The sequence below is a fragment of the Bombina bombina genome, chromosome 10 (genome assembly GCF_027579735.1).
Source record: "Bombina bombina isolate aBomBom1 chromosome 10, aBomBom1.pri, whole genome shotgun sequence".
Lineage (NCBI taxonomy): Eukaryota > Metazoa > Chordata > Amphibia > Anura > Bombinatoridae > Bombina > Bombina bombina.
The window spans coordinates 27,245,318-27,264,485 of NC_069508.1; the positions used below are offsets into that span (position 1 = coordinate 27,245,318).

General features: G+C 36.3%; 1 protein-coding gene across 1 annotated transcript in view; it reads left to right on the forward strand.

Annotated features, from left to right (window-relative positions):
- Window positions 1-19,168, forward strand: part of LOC128641104 (calcium-activated chloride channel regulator 1-like) — a 58,684-nt gene that overhangs the window by 30,252 nt on the left and 9,264 nt on the right. Inside the window, exons 7-10 of the mRNA XM_053693680.1 lie at window positions 891-1,071; window positions 5,495-5,601; window positions 6,565-6,786; window positions 9,699-9,969. Coding sequence (XP_053549655.1) covers window positions 891-1,071; window positions 5,495-5,601; window positions 6,565-6,786; window positions 9,699-9,969 — 781 coding nt within the window. The remainder of the gene's footprint in view (window positions 1-890; window positions 1,072-5,494; window positions 5,602-6,564; window positions 6,787-9,698; window positions 9,970-19,168) is intronic.

Sequence of the window (19,168 nt, forward strand, 5' to 3'; positions counted from 1 at the left end):
CAGGACATGTCTGATGTGTTGCTATCATCCAAGTCTGAACTTTTAACTGAAATTAACGTTATTTTTATGGCAATTATTTTTCAGTAGCCAAACTCGGCCAGCCATTTGCAAGGCTAGTCACAGTCATAATGTTAGTATAACATTAAAGTGAAGGTAAACTTTGATGAAGGAAAGCCCAGTTTTTTAAAATACTATTAAAAACAAGGGCACTTTCAATCATCAAACTTTAGAAAGCAGCCGTTTTGTTTAAAAACTTATCTTTCTTCTCTTCACAGCCGGAGTAGCTTCCCCCGCCCGGAGATCCTCTTTTCCCACGTCAGCAATGACTAATCCAGCTTCCTCCAATCACGGCTTTCCCCCCAGGGGAATCATTGCCTGACACCATGCCGTGATTGGAGGAAGCCGGATTAGTCATTGCTGACGTGTGAAGAGAGGATCTCCGGGCGGGGGAAGGTACTCCGGCTGTGAAGAGGAGAGAGGTAAGTTTTTAAACAAAACGGCTGCTTTCTAAACTTTGATGAATAAAAGTGCCCCTGTTTTTAATAGTATTTTTAAAAACCTGACTTTCATTCATCAAAGTTTACCTTCACTTTAATTGCTTTGTTTTTGTTATCTGATAAAGGCAGTTAGGGACATATATGTAGCTGGGTTAGCCTTGAGAGGTCAGCAGGGGGCATTTCAAGTTCTGAAAATTTGATAATCCTAATTTTTAATTAAATTAAGTTAAATTACCTGGAAAGTGAAAATAAATAAATAATTAAAGTATATTGTTTCATTAAATATAACTAAACATTTTATATAAAAACTACAAGGTGTTTAGTATCCATTTAATATTTTAATATTTCCTTTTACCCTATAACATACAATATGTCAACTGTTTCCTCACTCAGGTAAATAGGAAACTTGATGGGACTTGTTATGGTACAGAAATAATTTTAGTGACAGATGGTGCGGATGAATTTGATACTAAGCGCTGTTTTCCGGATATCCTAGACAGTGGAGCGACCATACATATCGTAGCCCTGGGGTCAGAAGCTCCAAAGGAGCTTGAACAAATAGCAAACCTTACAGGTGAGCGTCATAACTGCTAACAGGTGAGCTTCATAACTGCTTACAGGTGAGCTTCATAACTACTAACAGGTGAGCTTCATAACTGCTTACAGGTGAGATTTATAACTGCTAACAGGTGGGCTTCATAACTGCTAACAGGTGAGCTTTATAACTGCTAACAGGTGAGCATCATAACTGCTAACAGGTGAACTTCATAACTGCTAACAGGGGAGCTTCATAACTACTAACAGGTGAGCTTCATAACTGCTAACAGGTGAGCGTCATAACTACTAACAGGTGAGCTTCATAACTGCTAACAGGGGAGCTTCATAACTACTAACAGGTGAGCTTCATAACTGCTAACAGGGGAGCTTCATAACTACTAACAGGTGAGCTTCATAACTGCTAACAGGGGAGCTTCATAGCTACTAACAGGTGAGCTCCATAACTGCTAACAGGGGAGCTTCATAACTACTAACAGGTGAGCTACATAACTACTAACAGGTGAGCTACATAACTACTAACAGGTGAGCTACATAACTGCATACAGGTGAGCTACATAACTACTAACAGGTGAGCTACATAACTGCTTACAGGTGAGCTACATAACTGCTTACAGGGGAGCTTCATAACTGCTTACAGGTTGCTAATAAATACTAATCTGTATGTTTTGTGAAAATTTGCATTGTGATATGGAGGAAAATAGGCTTAAAGGGACAGTCTACACTAAAATTGTTATTGTTTAAAAAGATAGATAATGCCTTTACTACCCATTCCCAGCTTTACACAACAAACATTGTTATATTAATATACTTTATAACCTTTAAACCTCTAAATTTCTGCCTGTTTCTAAGCCACTATATACAGGCTCTTATCACATGCTTTTTATTTGCTTTTCCCAACAGGAGACTGCTAGTTCATTTGAGCCATATAGAAAACATTGTGCTCACGCCCAGGGAGTTGTGGCTGACAGTGCACTAATTGGCTAAAATGCAAGTCAATAGATAATAAATAAATAGCTATGTGACTGGGGAATGGGTTATAAAGGAATTATCTATCTTTTTAAACAATAACATATTTGGAGTAGAATATCCCTTTAAAGAACAAAAAAATGGAGATACATAACTCAACTGGGCTCAGAACAGAAGATGGAACAAATTTACTTGCTTAGTCCCAGGGTACATTCTCCTTTAGCACTCACTGAGGCCTATTTATTAAAGGTCTGTCGGACCTGATCCGCACTGTCAGACCTCGCTGAATGCGGAGAGCAATACGCTCTCTGTATTCAGCATTGCACCAGTAGCTCTTGTGAGCTGCTGGTGAAACGCCGCCCCCTGCAGATTCACGCCCAATCGGCCGCCAGCAGGGGGTTGTCAATCAACCCGTTCGTACTCGATCGGGTTGAATTGTGGCGATGTCTGTCCGTCTGCTCAGAGCAGGCGGATAGGGTTATGAAGCAGTGGTCTTTAGACCACTTTTAAGCAGTGAAGTGGCGCTGCTAATCAATACAGAGAGTGAACAAATTTTGTAACACACTATTGGATAAAAGACCTGGGAAACGGGTAGAAACTGGCAATAGATATCAAAAGTTTGCACTTGCAAGTGGTAGCTGAAGAAGGGGCGGAACCCTGAAATGCTTAGTGTGGTATACTCTGGCCAGGAAAGTGCTACTATCCCTTTTACTTAAAGGGATATGAAACCTATTTTTTTCTTTCTTTCATGATTCAGATAGAACATGCAATTTTAAGTCATTTTCTAATTTACTCCTATTATCAATTTTTCTTCGTTCTCTTTGAAACTTTATTTGAAAAAGCAGGAAAGTAAGCTTACGAGCCAGCCCATTTTTTATTCAGAACCTGGGTAGCACTTGCTGATTGGTGACTACATTTCCTTATTCAATTAGCAAGTGCAACCCAGGTGCTGAACCTTAAATGGGCCGGCTCCAAAGCTTTCATTCCTGCTTTTTAAAATAAAGATACCAAGAGAACGAAGAAAAATTGATAAAAGGAGTAAACTAGAAAGTTGCTTAAAACTGCCCATTTAATTTGAATTATTATTATTTTTGGGTTGTGTATAGCTGCTGATACATTGTTTGTGCATTGTAGTTCACATATCAAATTTGTTTACAAAATGATACACCGGGTGGCGCTCTCTTTTAGTAACCTATTTAGTTGAAATCTCTACTAATGAAAATAATATTGTGGCCATAAAATGTAAACATATTGCTCTACAATGTTCCACTAAAACAACTTACTATGGACAATGCTTGTATGAACTTATGCCATTGTATTATTATTAATATTATTATTATTGTTTATTTGTATAGTGACGCAAAATTCCATAGCGCTGGAGCACATAAAGGGGGTGATTTATTAATGTGCGGACACAAGCATTTCTTGTGAAATGCTTGTGCAATACCGCCCCCTGCACATTTGCGGTCAATCAGCTGCTAGCAGGGGGTGTCAATCATCATAATTGCTGTCTGCCACCTCAGAGGTTTCAGACGAGTTAAGGAGCAACGGTCTTACGACTGAAGGCTCGCACGGAAACAGCAGCATACGCTGCTTCATAAATCGGCCCCAAAGAGCGTTTCTTAAGTAGACAGAAAAATCAAATTATAACCATTCTAATTTTGCATGAAACCTATACGGGTTTGTATGTTCTTGTAGAAAGCTTATAAAACTTTTATTACTGCATATACACGTTTGTAACTTCATGCAATTTTTTAATGAAAACCATATAAAAATGTTTCCAACTTTTAACCAAAAATTTAAATTTGTGAAAATATTTTATTCTGTATTATACTTTATTTATATAAATTATGGGCTAGGGGTTTATCACGGGTGTTTGCGAGCGTCAAGTTTTTACTTGTATTACAAGTTGAAAGTAATCGTGATCGCTTGAGCACAAGTGAAGTTAATACACGTTGGGCAAGTGCGACCTCAGAGCTGTGGGTAACTATTTCGCAAAACAAAAAAGTGTCACAAAAAACATCAAAAATACATTACAAAGTACAGTTACACTCATAACACCATCTAATACAAATTATTAAAAAAATATTGCAAAGAAAAATGATAAGGCTTTTAAGGGCTTTAATGTAGAGATACATATATACATGTCTAAATATCTATATGTATGTGTGTATATATGTATTTATATGTGTGTATATATGCATTTACAGACTAACATATACACATATAAACACATAAATACATATGTATACCAATATAGATATATAGTGGACGATTTATCAATGTCTGTCCGACATGATACGCTGTAGCGTATCATGTCAGACAGACATCGCTAAATGCCGACAGCATACTCTGTCGGCATTTAACATTGCACAAGCAGCTCGCCAGAACTGCTTGTGCAATGCCACGCCCTGCAGATTCGTGACCAATCGGCCTCTAGCAGGGGGTGTCAATCAGCCCGATCGTATAGGATCGGGCGGATTGCAGACCGCAGCCTCAGAGGCAGCAGACCAGTTATGGAGCAGCTGACTTTAGACCGCTGCTTCATAACTGCTGTTTCAGGCGAGCCTGAAGGCTTGCGCGGAAACAGGGGCATCAAGCTTTATTCAGAGCTTGATAATTCTGCCCCATATACTGTAGGTGCATTGGAGCCCTTTGCAGTTAAGTAGAGGAAAACATGTAAAATCCAATATATATCTGTATATATCTATACCTATATATAATTGTGTATATATATATATATATATATATATATATATATATATATATGTATATAGGTATAAATATATATATTGTACCAAAATACCATCAGATATATGTAGAAATATGTATTTATGAATAAATAGAACATATTCTGCTATGTGAAGAACATTTGAATGTGAAATATTCATATTTTCATGTCGAGTTAGCACACTTGAGAATATGCAATCGGGTTTGTGCGCATTGTGAGCAATATTCTAAGTTCTGCTTTTTTATTCTTTTAAGCTACATCAATTCATTGTTGCTGAATAGAATGATGAAGAATTAGTGGCACGAGGTACATATGATTACTTTATTGTGTTCCAATATATTTGGAAAACTTTTGTTGCTTTATTCAGTAACAATTCCAGACAATATGGCAGCCTGGTGCAAGTCATTGCATGTCTGTATTGTTTTCTGCACCAGTAAAGGTATCTGGGGTAGTGTTGCTATGTGACTATTTACACTTTATTTCTGCCCATGTTTCATGCATTTCTCACACATTTTAGTCAGTTGATTTTGAATTGCACTAATTATATTGTTCTTGAAACTGTTGACATAATAGATAACATTAGCTCATATTCTTCAATTGTGTAAACACTGTAACAGTAAAACTTTTTTTTTTTCATTCTCAAAATAGAGGCAAGAGTTCTACGCTTCACGTTCCAATATAAAGTATAAAGTTATATATTAATCACATACTCACATAATAAAGTACAAATATTTTTTTTCAGGTGGATCAAAATATTTTGTAAATGATAAACTGGATTCAAATGATTTAATTGATGCTTTTAGTGGAATTCAATCAGAAAATGGGGATATTACACAAAAGGTTATACAGGTAATATATACAGTAGTATTTCATTATATTATATTTATAAACCTTTTAGTGAAATGGTGCTACAGTTAAAATTTAAAATCATATTTTCTTTATAACCTACATAATAAATGTTTATGGGGATAATATCACATGCAAAATATTTATGTTCTATTTGAAGCTATTAAAATAATGTATCTAGTTTTTTTACAGTATATTTACTTTCTAAGAATGAACTACACACGAATACAGTGGTGTATTTAGTTTTGTGCACTAGGAAATTGCTTGCCTGAAATCTGCTTTAGTTGACCTGGATATTTTTCATGTGTTTATGCTGAATTCTGTAAAACACTGGCTTAAATTCCCTAAAGCTTACTGTGTTCTGCAACCTAGAAGTGAGAGTAAAATATCAAAGAAAAGGGGTTAAATCTGCTTAAATATAAGACTATTGTATGTTTAAAAATGTTATGTCCCTGCTAGTAACACAAACAAGTGATTTTTTGAATTATAAACATTACATGGATAGAAAATTCAAAATTTAACTTGCATGATTTTGACAGAGCATGCAATTTAAAATCACTTTTATATTCACATATTTTCAAATTTACTTTATTTTCTTTTTATCTTTTGAGGTGAAGACAAAAAAAAAATAGTACATATATTTTACTACTGGGAGGAAAATAGCTAGTGATTGGTGACCACACACATTTGTCTCTTGTCTTAGACTCACCTTATGTGCTCAGCTAGCTCACAGTAGCACATTACTGTTCTAGTGCTGACTGTTTTTGCAAGGGTTAAACATACAGTTATATGTAAGCAATAGTGTGATAATAAAGTGCTCTAACATATCAGAACATATTCTTTTTGTGTTTGTATGCCTTTTTAAATAAAACGTTTATATGTTAATTTAAAAGGTTTAGTAATATTTGTCTTTAGCACTGCACTCTGATAGAATCATCTGTATTTACAAATGTTTTTTATTGACAGCTGGAAAGCGCTGCTTTAAATCTTAAACCAAATAAATGCTGGAATGGAACCATTTTCATTGACAGCACTGTGGGAAATGATACTTTCATTTTAGTTACTTGGCAAAGCTCAGTTCCAGCTATTAATGTACGAAGCCCAACAGGTTTATTGCTCACTGTTGCCAATTTCTCCAGTGACTCAATCGCTAATTTGTCTCGAGTAGAAATCCAAGGAACAGCAGAGGTAATGTACATAATGTTTTGTTTAGATCTGCAGAATCATACATAAACCTGCACTCAAGTCAGAAGTTATTTACTTACAAAGATCATTAAAATTTATGATGCCAATCGTGTAGTGTAAGTAATATAAACTGTATATAGTTATATGTAAACTGTGTGACATTTGTTGGAAAATCCTGTAAGTGCTCTCTTTCGCCTAGATTACGAGTGGTGCACTAACAGTAGCACAAGTGCGATATGTTTTTTTTATCGCGCTTGCGCTACAGTTAGTGCACCACTCGTAATCTAGGCATTTATGTTTATATGTGTGTACATATGTATTTAAGTATTTATACATGCATATACAGTATCTATTTACAGACATATTTACACATATAAACACACACACACACACACACACATATATATAGATAGATAGATAGATAGATAGATAGATAGATAGATAGATAGATAGATATAGGAACATTGGAGCCCTTTGCAGTCAAGTACAGTAAGTCCCCTACTTACAAACTTTCAAGTTGCAGACTTTCAATGCACATGCGTTCACATGTAAAATCAGGGAAGTTAGTTCCGTTTTTGTTCACTCCATGCCAGCCCCTGTAAGCTGTTTTACTATACAAGGTAAGATTAAAAATGTTTTATTTACAGTAGTGTTTGTATTGTATGTACTACTGTACTGTATTTGTGTGAAAAGCATTATAAAGTGAGGTTTATAATTCTTTTCACACAAATTACAATACAGTTGGACTTACAAGCGTGCTCCCGGGAACGTAACTCGTTCGTAAGTAGGGGACTTACTGTAGCTGAAAATATGTAAAATCATATTTTTGCAATATTCATTTTTAATAATAACTTAGGGGCCTATCTATCAAGCTCCGAAAGGAGCTTGACGGTCCGTGTTTCTGGCGAGTCTTCAGACTCGCCAGAAACAGCAGTTATGAAGCAGCGGTCACAAAGACCGCTGCTCCATAACCTGTCCGCCTGCTCTGAGCAGGCGGACAGACATCGCCGGAAATCAACCCGATCGAGTACGATCGGGTTGATTGACACTTCCCTGCTGGCGGCCCATTGGCCGCAAGTCTGCAGGGGGCGGCGTTGCACCAGCAGCTCTTGTGCGCTGCTTGTGCAATGTTGAATACTGAGAGCATATTGCTCTCTGTATTCAGCGAGGTCTGGCGGACCTGATCCGCACTGTCGGATCAAGTCCGCCAGACCTTGTTAAATAGAGGCCTATGTATTTATTTAAATATTTCACATTCCAATGTTCTTCACATAGGGGAATATGTTCTAAGTATTTTTAAATAGATATTTCTATATATATCTGTATATGTCCATACCTATATATAATCATATATATAGGTATAGAAATATATTGTACCAAAAACTTATCAGATATATGTAGAAATATGTATTTAAGAATAGATAGAACATATTCTGCTATGTGAAAAACATTGGAATGTGAAATATTTCATGTCAGGTTAGCACCCTTGGTTAAACGCGATCAGGTGTTAGCTTTCTTCCCACTTTTCAAGCTCCATTGAGGTCTATGGGGAAATACGTTAACGTGGTCGTGATATTCTAACTTCGGTTTTTTGCACGTGTCAGGTTAGCATGCAAGCGAAAACTTTATACTTTCAACTTGCAATACATGCGCAATCTGGAGCTTGCAAAAAGCTTACTTCTAGCAGAGCTAACACACAAGAGAGAGTGATAAATAATGCTCCACTCGTAATCTAATCCTTAGTGGGCACACCACCCAGATGATTTTACTGGCTAAAATGTAAGACAATATTAAGCTTATATGAGCTAACATTAATTATCTCAATGTTTTTTAAATTTGTTACATAATGCAATTATTGTGTGATTCGGATTTGCTTAAAACATATTTATACATAACAAAAATGTATTTACTAGTGTGTGTTTTAGATCTATTGGTAAAAAAAAGAAAAAAAAAAAGGTAATTTCTCTTGGTGGGATTTTTGGATAAGGGATCGGTAGTGTTACTGCATATATCTGTATGTGAACTGTACATCGGTTTTGCTTCAAACACAATAATACATTTATAAAAGTGTAAAAATAAAAACATTTTTGTTTAAATTACACAGTTAGCAGCACTTTTTGTTTTTTGATTACTTTACTAAAAATAAATATAACATATACGTAAGAAGAAACATTCTTTACATAACAAAAAATATGGATAGTACATATGTGCTTATAACTTCTAGTAAGGCTTATAGAAAATCAAAAAGCCTTATCTCAATATCTAGTGTATTACTTCTTCATTTTCTAAAAAAAATTCATATACAGTAGCTTATCTTACCACATTGAGTATGGGTCAAGTACCATCCATGGTGGTCTGACGAGCAGGAGGCCAAAGGAAAAAAAAAAGTGCATATACATACAAAAATATACAATACATATATTCCTGATAATGAAAAAGAACCTGCAATAAAAGTCTTTTGAGGTAAATTAAAAATCAGAGCCTCTCAAAAATGACAATCTTTTTCTATCAAACTAGAAACATAATGCCGTCCAGTTTGATCTGGATGGATGAAACTGGGAAGGATTATTTTTAGATGCTCTGCTAAGATTTTCATCAAAATTGTATAGTCTGAGTTGAGTAAAGATATAGGTCTATAAGATTATGGATCTGGAAGTACCTGATCTTTACCTAACTTTGGAATTAGAGAAATGAAGGCGTTGGTAAAATTTCGCTCTGGGCGAGTACTTTTTTTTAATTTTCTACTTGTATTGCTTTTTGAAAATTGGTTGTAATTAGTTTTCTTGTAATTTGGTAATTCTATATGTACTCAGACAAGCAGTTCTATAAATACAGCTGTATATTTTATCATTTATTTTTTATTGTATTACGGTTATAAAAAAAAAAAGCAGTGTTTGTTTGTTTGTTTTTTCTAGAGAGGTTCCTGGTTTTATAAAATTTGCAATCAAAATACATCAAATCAAGCTATAGGTATAATAGCAACATCTAAGGCAGCTGATGAAAATGTACCTCCGATTACAGTAACTGCTTATATGGATAAGGGAATAAGCCAATACCCAGATCCAATGGTTGTCTATGTCTGTGTTGGTCAAGGGCATCTGCCTGTGACAGAAGCAAAAGTGACAGCAATCATTCAATCAGAGAGTGGAAATTCTGTGGCACTGGAGCTTTTGGACAATGGAGCAGGTAGAGTATGTAGGCTTGTTTTTCCCCACAGAAAACCTCTGAATTACATTGTTTCCAATGCAGCAAAGGATTCTGGGGAAGATATATATATATATATATATATATATATATATATATATATAGAGAGAGAGAGAGATAGAGACAGAGAGAGACAGATGATAGATAGAAAGACAAATGATAGATAGAAAGACAGATAGATGATAGATAGAAAGACATATTATAGAAAAATAGTGTTAGGTGTTGTTTTCAGGGAGGGAGTGTTAGTCAGGACTGGGCCTCGGGCACACCATATCAGCTGGAAATTAAGGGGTTATTTGATCAGGATATCCACGAGAACAGAATTCAGACCACACAACAATAAGTCTAAAACCTTTATTCTCCTTTATTGAAAGATGAACAACATGTCTTATAGGCAGTCATGACAGCATATAGGGTTAACATGATGACACTTCATGACCGCATCATTTTACACAGTGTTTGTCAGGAAAAATACAAGCTCATTATTATAATTAGGTAATGCAGAGTTGTGAACAACAGTGTTTCTTATAACCAAAACAAAAGTACATCTGGGCGCATAGCTCAGCCCACAGCAAGGTTGCTTGGGCCTCTTACATAGATAACGGACTTCCGGGCACATTGCCCAGAACATTTGCAAGGCCAATAGAACTAATACAATTCTAAATACAATTCTTACTAACATCAGCATATTTCTCACTACAGAATAAACTACTATAATAAATGTTAGTCAGACAAGATGGATGCCAGAGACAAAATGGCCGCCAAGAACAAGATGGCGCTGGTCATGCTAACAATTCCTAACATACCACTCTTTCATTCTAACAGAATAACATAAAAATAGAAAAGCACAGAAAATTTGTAAATCTTTTAACAACAATATAAGCCTGATACTTTGGTATTACATGAGTCTATGTGAGAATACTATAGAGAAAGGTATTCACATGTAGTGGTATAATTTTATAGGCCAATAGGGCACAATTTGTCACTGCACATAGGTGCGGCCTCTCCAATACTCTCCGTCTACCTCCCAGCATCCTCAAACTACTGGTCTATCTGCACAAAGACCCAACCAGCTCCCTATCTACCCCCAAACAACGCTGCATCTTTTATTTATCCACCTGCATTGCTAGCACCCTCCAATATTTCCAACAGTTTCTTGCTCTGTACATTCTCCACAGTGAAGCATGACATGGGAACAGCACAAATGTCTCTAGGTGGCCTCTGATCACTTTAAGAACAGTCTTTGTCCTCTTAGAGCTCTCCACCTTCCTCAGACACTCTGCTTCAATACCATAGTCTATTTGCAGTAGGGGTGCTTATCCAGTGTTCTTCTGCAGGTAGATGCTGAAAGTCTGATGGTTTGTTCATGGGGTAGACAAGGTAGCCAGCTGATCATCATAGCAAGCAGAGACTCGAGTCAGAAGGAGTCTAAGAAGGAAACGAAACAGCACAAGATGAGTACACACCACGATACAATCACAATTATGTCCAAATAAACCTTCTTTCACCTTTTTGTAAGCATCACAATTCCTTTAGCTTAACTTATTCTATGTCATTTAAAACAAAAACAAAAACATTGTGGATATATAATACAAACTAAATACATTGAAACTTTTACAGAGAATAGCTCACAGCTTCTCTATACAATTTAAATGACAAGCATCTGGAATTACAAAATTCAAATTGCAGATACCATACCAATTAATAAAAAGGGAAAAAAATACATTTGCTTTCATAACACAGCTCCAATAAGAGCCATGGTAGGTAGAAAATATACCATCAATATAACTATAATTATGCTACTCCCTAAACAAATATTTCTCTGAATTAATATAAATTTCTAGCTGAGACGTGTCCTCACTGTGTTCAACAAGGGTGAAGGGTCTAAAATATTCTGCTATATTGCAGCATTTTCTTTAAACTATAAAGGTGCAAACATATTTTCTATACTCAGTGGGCCATTCAATAGGTTACAATACTGCAAGGTTTAGGGTTACACTTATCTAAAGGGTTACTTTGTTTAAGTACATAAACTCCAATGTGCACTCATACAAATAAGGCATACTTTTCTGCAGACAAAGCTATATGACTTCTTATAACTAATATGATCAACAAAAAAATAACACAAATACAAGAGCATACAAGCAATATAAGTAAACACGTTAAAACAATACTCCCCTAATTTAATTGTGTTTGACTCTGTAACAGCGTAACAGGTCCTCAATATCAACAGGCAAGGCACAGTCCAGAGAAGGATAGTCTTTATGTTCTGAAGACACACATCATAGGAAACAGTCATAGATTACCCAGAGTCCAGTTCTAGGGCTGGTACCAGCATGCAAAGCAAAGAATGGATCCAAAGATAGTTCAGCAACTTTTACTGCAGTATGGTGGTTAAAACAAGCTTGACAAAAGGTCTTTAATCTTCATTTTTTCTCTCTTTAAAAGGTTTACACCATTCAATCTTCAACCTTTTGGAGAGTGCACTATGGAATTGTATCTGTACAGATTTTACCTAAATATGAAAAACTCAAAATAATTCAGTTAGTGTCTTTAATCTCTGGATACAGCTTCATGATCTCATCCTGCAAATACAAATATTATGTTAAGAACAAAATAGAAAAATAAAAACATTTTAGGTTCATTTACTTACTTAAAATAATAACCCAAATCACATAAAGATACTCATCAATACATTCCCCTCTGTTTGCGGGGAGCACCCTATGTGTCACGCAAACACAAGATAACAGCAAACTAAAAGACAATTCATGCACTCCACTCATGCATGTAGTATACTATTCTTAACATCAGGCAAAATCAAATACACCTCAATATTCAATATTCCATTCATACAGCACCATTCCACACGCATTCACTAACAATAAAAAAACACAACATTCTCTTAGAAAACACTTAAAACCAACTGTCCATTCCACATATAACAGCCGACACAAACTTTTAACAACCAGAATTAACCTGAAATCCAACACTATCAGGCCCATTTATCAAAGGGCTTGCGGACCTGATCTGACACTGCGGATCAGGTCCGCAAGACCTCGCTAAATGCGGAGAGCAATACGCTCTCCGCATTTAACATTGCACCAGCAGCTCACAAGAGCTGCTGGTGCAATGCCGCCCCCTGCTGACTCGCGGCCAATCGGCCGCCAGCAGGGAGCTGTCAATCAACCCGATCGTATTCGATCGGGTTGATGTCCGGCGATTCCTGTCCGCCTGTTCAGAGCAGGCGGACAGGGTTATGAAGCAGCGGTCTTTAGACCGCTGCTTCATAACTTGTGTTTCTGGCGAGTCTGAAGACTCGCCAGAAACACGGCCCTTCAAGCTCCGTACGGAGCTTGATAAATGGGCCTGATATACTTACATTCACTGAAACACAGCACTCGCAAAACACTACAAATAATTAAAATCTTATAACAACAATACCCTGGTTCTGCAAATTCTACCATGCACAATACTATGAGATCATACTAATAAAGCAAACACTTCAGAAGATCAATAAGCTTCAGTCGCATATTTACAAATAAAATCCCTAACCATAAATTTACACAGGAACACACAAACACCTAGGTACCATATTTTGGGAAAGATCAGATAAAAATGGTACAGCCACTGTTCTATATAGCCCCCGCTCGCATGCACAGTGCAAATCCACTGTTAAATAAATCATGTGTGGCACAAATAATTTGTGAAAAGCTCTAGAATCCAGTCTATACTTTTACATAACCAAGATTTTAATAAGTACAAAATTATTTGATTTACCTTTTCAATAATTTGATATTCACCATTTTGCAGCTCTCTAGCAAAATATAACAATGGTATACAACCAAATGAGCTTTCTAAAAGAATAATAATAATAATTTAAACTAATAGATTAAAAGGACAGTTTGCCCAAAAATTTCCCCTTTAAATATTTCCACCTCTTTTTTTTTTTTCCCCCGCTAGTCTCACAGATCGGAACACAAAGGTTGCAGGCAATTTATCAGTTCAGTTTGCATTACAAAGGGAATTGATTTACACTGCGCAGCTGTCTGCTATCTAAACGGCAGATTTAAAAATATATACAAGGAAAGGTTATCCGAAATTCACCCCATGACAATAACTGTGTTTTGAAAGCACAAAACCAGCTACTTCATATATACAAATAAACTCGCAAATGCAATTTCTCCTATATTTTAAAATATTCAGCTAGTATAACAAGTCATTGAAAATACATTAATATAAAAACAATTTTACAGTGTACTGTCCCTTTAAGGAGTAACCCTTTATCATGTAAATTACATATGTATACCCTAGCCATGATTAGGAAACTTGTATTATTTACCATAAAAATTCTACTGCTTTACTGTATCATGACCTGCATATTTAAATGAGAGCCATCACAGCATAAATAATACCCATCTATATTAAAACTTCTACTGAATTAATTTACTTGCAACAGAAACGGACCCAAATACTTTTAGATACATTTTAATGATATACAGCTTATACCCTTATTTTATCTTTTCCACTAACTCCTTGCACAAATCTTGCAAATACAACATACTTGAATCAACCTGTTAATCTTTTTTCATTTACCAGAACGTGACCGAAAGTCACACAATCATCCGCACATTCACAAATGCCTTAATTAGTTCACTTGCAAAAACAATATATTTATATGCCGCAACAGGTGGACAGATTTTTTATTTGCATACAACAAATATCACTTAAAACTAAAAACTGCTATTAAATAACACACATAATTAAGAACTTGCTGATGACTTTAAAATAAAGTTATAACAATAACAAGCAAATCATTAGTGTCACATTTCTTAGCTAAGAATCCCTGATACACACACACAGCTCCAGCCTGCATCAAAAATCAAGGCCAGCTTTGTTTTGCAGCGATTGTACACAAAAATCATATCAACTCGCATACCTCAAATATTTCACTCCCATTAATTCTAAAGCAATGCCAACATACATCAAACTCTTAGTGACACAAAAAACACATTAACAGTCTCTTTCTTTTCAGGAAAACATATATTTCATAACATACCAAAGACATTTAAGAATACAATAAGATTAACTTTCCACCAAATTTAAAATGTATTCGAAAGTGTCAGAATCTGCAAGGAATGGCCATTTTCCCAACAGACTGAGACAAACAAATTTCAAATAATACATTCTCAGACACAGTGAGAACCGACAGACCAACACTCATTACACAGCACTGCCGCCCCCTTTCTCTACTCATAACTTCTCTGAATGCAGGAGAAAACTTCAGCATGCACAGGTCCCTGCCTTGAAATGAAACTGTTAATCCCTTTGTAGACATTAAAAATGCAATAACATTCTCATTTTCTCTATGCATTATTATCAATATTTTGCTATGAGCAGACCCCATTTTTATATGCACAGTCATTTAATATTTTCTAAGCACAGCACAGCACAGCACAGCACAATCATATAGCATTAAAAGCAAGCAAGCAAAAGCACCAAATACCAGTTTAAATCCAGTGATAGGTAACAAAAAAGTCTACTATAAGAATGTATAGGGACAACTTCAACACAGATGAGACTCAAACTCATCGTAACACAGCCATGCCAACTTGCCCGGCGGACTTAAACCTCCCGTCAAATGCATGCTAACTTTTATCGCTTTACCAGACAGGACTGTAAATCTGTCTAAACTAGCACAGGACTGTAAAACCTGTCTAGAGGGGGTTATATGCTGGCAGTACTAAAAACCTCTGCAAAAAAAACTGCTTCTTTACTGCAGGAACCCCTTAGCCCTTTATCATATATAACCAACACCTATTACCAAAAATAAATTTAGGTTCAGATTCACAGAGGGAAAAGTAGAGTAAAAAACACTCATCTACTTACCCAGTGTGAATCCCACTTTTGACACCAGAAACTGTTAGGTGTTGTTTTCAGGGGGGGAGTGTCAGTCAGTCAGGACTGGGCCTCGGGCACACCATATCAGCTGGAAATGAAGGGGTTATTTGATCAGGATATCCACGAGAACAGAATTCAGACCACACAGCAATAAGTCTAAAACCATTCTCCTATATTGAAAGATGAACAACACGTCTTATAGGCAGTCATGACAGCATATAGGGTTAACATGATGACACTTAATGACCACGTCATTTTACACAGTGTTTGTCAAAAAAAATACAAGCTCATTATTATAATTAGGTAAAGCAGAGTTGTGAACAACAGTGTTTCTTATAACCAAAACAAAAATACATGTGGGCGCATAGCTCAGCCCACAGCAAGGTCGTTTGGGCCTCTTACCTAGATAACGGACTTCCGGGCACATTGCTCAGAACATTTGCAAGGCCAATAAAACTAATACAATTCTGAATTAAATTCTTACTAACATCAGCATATTTCTCACTACAGAATAAACTACTATAATAAATGTTAGACAGACAAGATGGATAGATAGATAGATAGATAGATAGATAGAAAGATAGATAGATAGAAAGAAAGATATATAGATAGATGGAACAGACTAAAAGTTTTATTTAGCAATTATTTTACCTTTCTCCTGCTCAGAAACTTTTCTTCACAAAAATCACCAGTCATGTCTGTAATATTTTCAAGAGCCTTTGATGCATCTTGCCCCACTGCAATGGCATGCACAATGCATATTTGTGCAAAAATCTGTCACACACACATATATATATATATATATATATATATATATATATATATATATATATATATACTTAAAGTGAAGGTGAACTTGAGCATAGTCGCTCAAGTCATAGGAAAGAATTTTAAAAATGAATGAGACTTTCATTCATCAAATGTGTAGGATATATTTATCTTGTGCGATTTTTACCTTGTAATGATAGAAGATCAATGGTGATTGAGAACACCACAATACCCCAATATACACAGGATACTCACATGTGGTGAAGGCAATCAATTATGCCCATAGAGACAGGCTGGATTTCACAGCAATCCAGCTCCCTGTTCCAAAGTAGAAGTAATTTTATTGCCCATGCTCAGTAGATGACTTTGCAAATTAGTGGAGGTATACAGATACCCTCAATCAGGACCAAACCCTGCCCTGCATTGAAGCTTTGTCAAAGGCAAAACTTTTGCCTTTGACAAAGCTTCAATGCAGGGCAGGGTTTGGTCCTGATTGAGGGTATCTGTATACCTCCACTAATTTGCAAAGTCATCTACTGAGCATGGGCAATAAAATGACTTCTACTTTGGAACAGGGAGCTGGATTGCTGTGAAATCCAGCCTGTCTCTATGGGCATAATTGATTGCCTTCACCACATGTGAGTATCCTGTGTATATTGGGGTATTGTGATGTTCTCAATCACCATTGATCTGCACCATTGGCACCTCTATACTTTGTTTTACATCTTTAGTTTCTCTCCGTTTGGATGCTGATAGAGAGCTGCCGTTTCGCTCAGCCAGCTGGATTGCTGCCAAAATCCAGCCCGCCTCTATTGGCATAATTGAATGCCTTCACCTATTGTGAGTACCCTGTGATCATATTATATTGGTACACCTTCAGAATCTCCATTGACCTGCACCATTGGCGCCCCTTCCGTGTTGTTCTTTCTTGTAATGATAGAAGGCTAAGCGTTGTTCCTCTGCCGCCATATTCGTCAATTGATTGACAGATGACGAATCTGCAATCAACTAATTGTTGTTTCCCCCTGGGGCGTTCAGCCCCTTTGGACAAATGTCCAATGTTGAATATAGCCGGCAGAGGAACAGCGCTTATCCTTATATCATTACAAGGTAAAAATCGCAGAAGATACCTATATCCTACACATTTGAAGAATATTCAATATTATCTTCTTATGTTGTGCTTTTAAATAACTGCGATCGTGTTTGCACAGCTTGTGGGTGCTAGGTGGTTTTCAACTTTTTGGCTCTATTGAATTCTATGGGGGAATGTGATTTTGTGTTCGCAAGTTCTCAAAGTCTATTTGTTATGGCAACTTTGCAAACTCAAGAGCGCAAACTTTTTACTTTCAACTCGTAACACAAGAGAGAATCTACGAGCGATTTTTTTTTTACCTCTACTGGCTTCATCGCGAGTACAAACTCACTCCACCTTTACCTAGGCCTAAGATGGCAAAAGTTAGCTAAAGTATGGATCAGTATTACGTAGCGAGTTTTTACCAATATAAACTTAGTAATGATGTAGGCAGGCTTTTCTGTTTTATGTAAATGTTTAAAGGGAAAATTACATGTTCAGAAAGAGCATGAAGTGTTAAGAGACTTTTTAGTTTTCTTCTATTATCAATTTTGCTTCTTTACCTTGGTAACCTTTGTAAAAAAGCAAACCTAGGTATGCTGTGGATCAGCAATGCAGAAAGGTGATTGGTCGCTACACATGTGACATTTGTCTCTTGCCAATGGCTCCCCAGATGTGTACAACTAGTTCCCAGTAGTGCATTGCTGCTCTGGAGTTGACTTTAACTCACAGTTTTATGCAAAGCAACAGTGCAATAAAAAAATGAACACATTGAAGCATTTTCTTTTTGCACAGTTATGTAGCATTATTTTGTATTTAATCCTGTCTGATTTACAGCAGTGAGCGCTCTAAAAAGCAGCTCTCTCTTTATATCAGACAATATTTTATTGTGTTTGCTTTCCAAACTGCACAATCAGGTGTTGGGGGCCGATGCTTGTGCATTACCGCCTCCTGCACATTCACGATCAATCGGCCACTAGGAGGGGGTTTCAATAAGCCAGATCATATCTGAGCAGGATGATTCCTGTCTGCCACCTCAGAGATGACGGACAAGTTAAGGAGCAGCGGTCTTAAGACCGCTGCTTCTTAACTTAAGTTTCAGGGGGACCTAAAACTACGGGGGGTAGATTGCAGCATCCACTGCTTGATAAATCTACCCCTTGGTGAAATGTATCGAATATACATAACTGAAATAGTTGAATAGTTAAATGTGCATGGTAATATAATATGTAAAATCCATTATAAAGGGTTTATTAATGCAAATAAACATGCTCTATATTTTTCTGTAAGACTTACGTTTATAACACTTAGTATGTGCTGAACATCCCCCGTATCTCCATGAAGCGCTAATATAATATAATCCAACAAGAAAGAGTGCGCTTAAGAAGCAAACTACACTTATTAAGAGGAATGATTATTTCCAAATAACCAATCCATATTTTT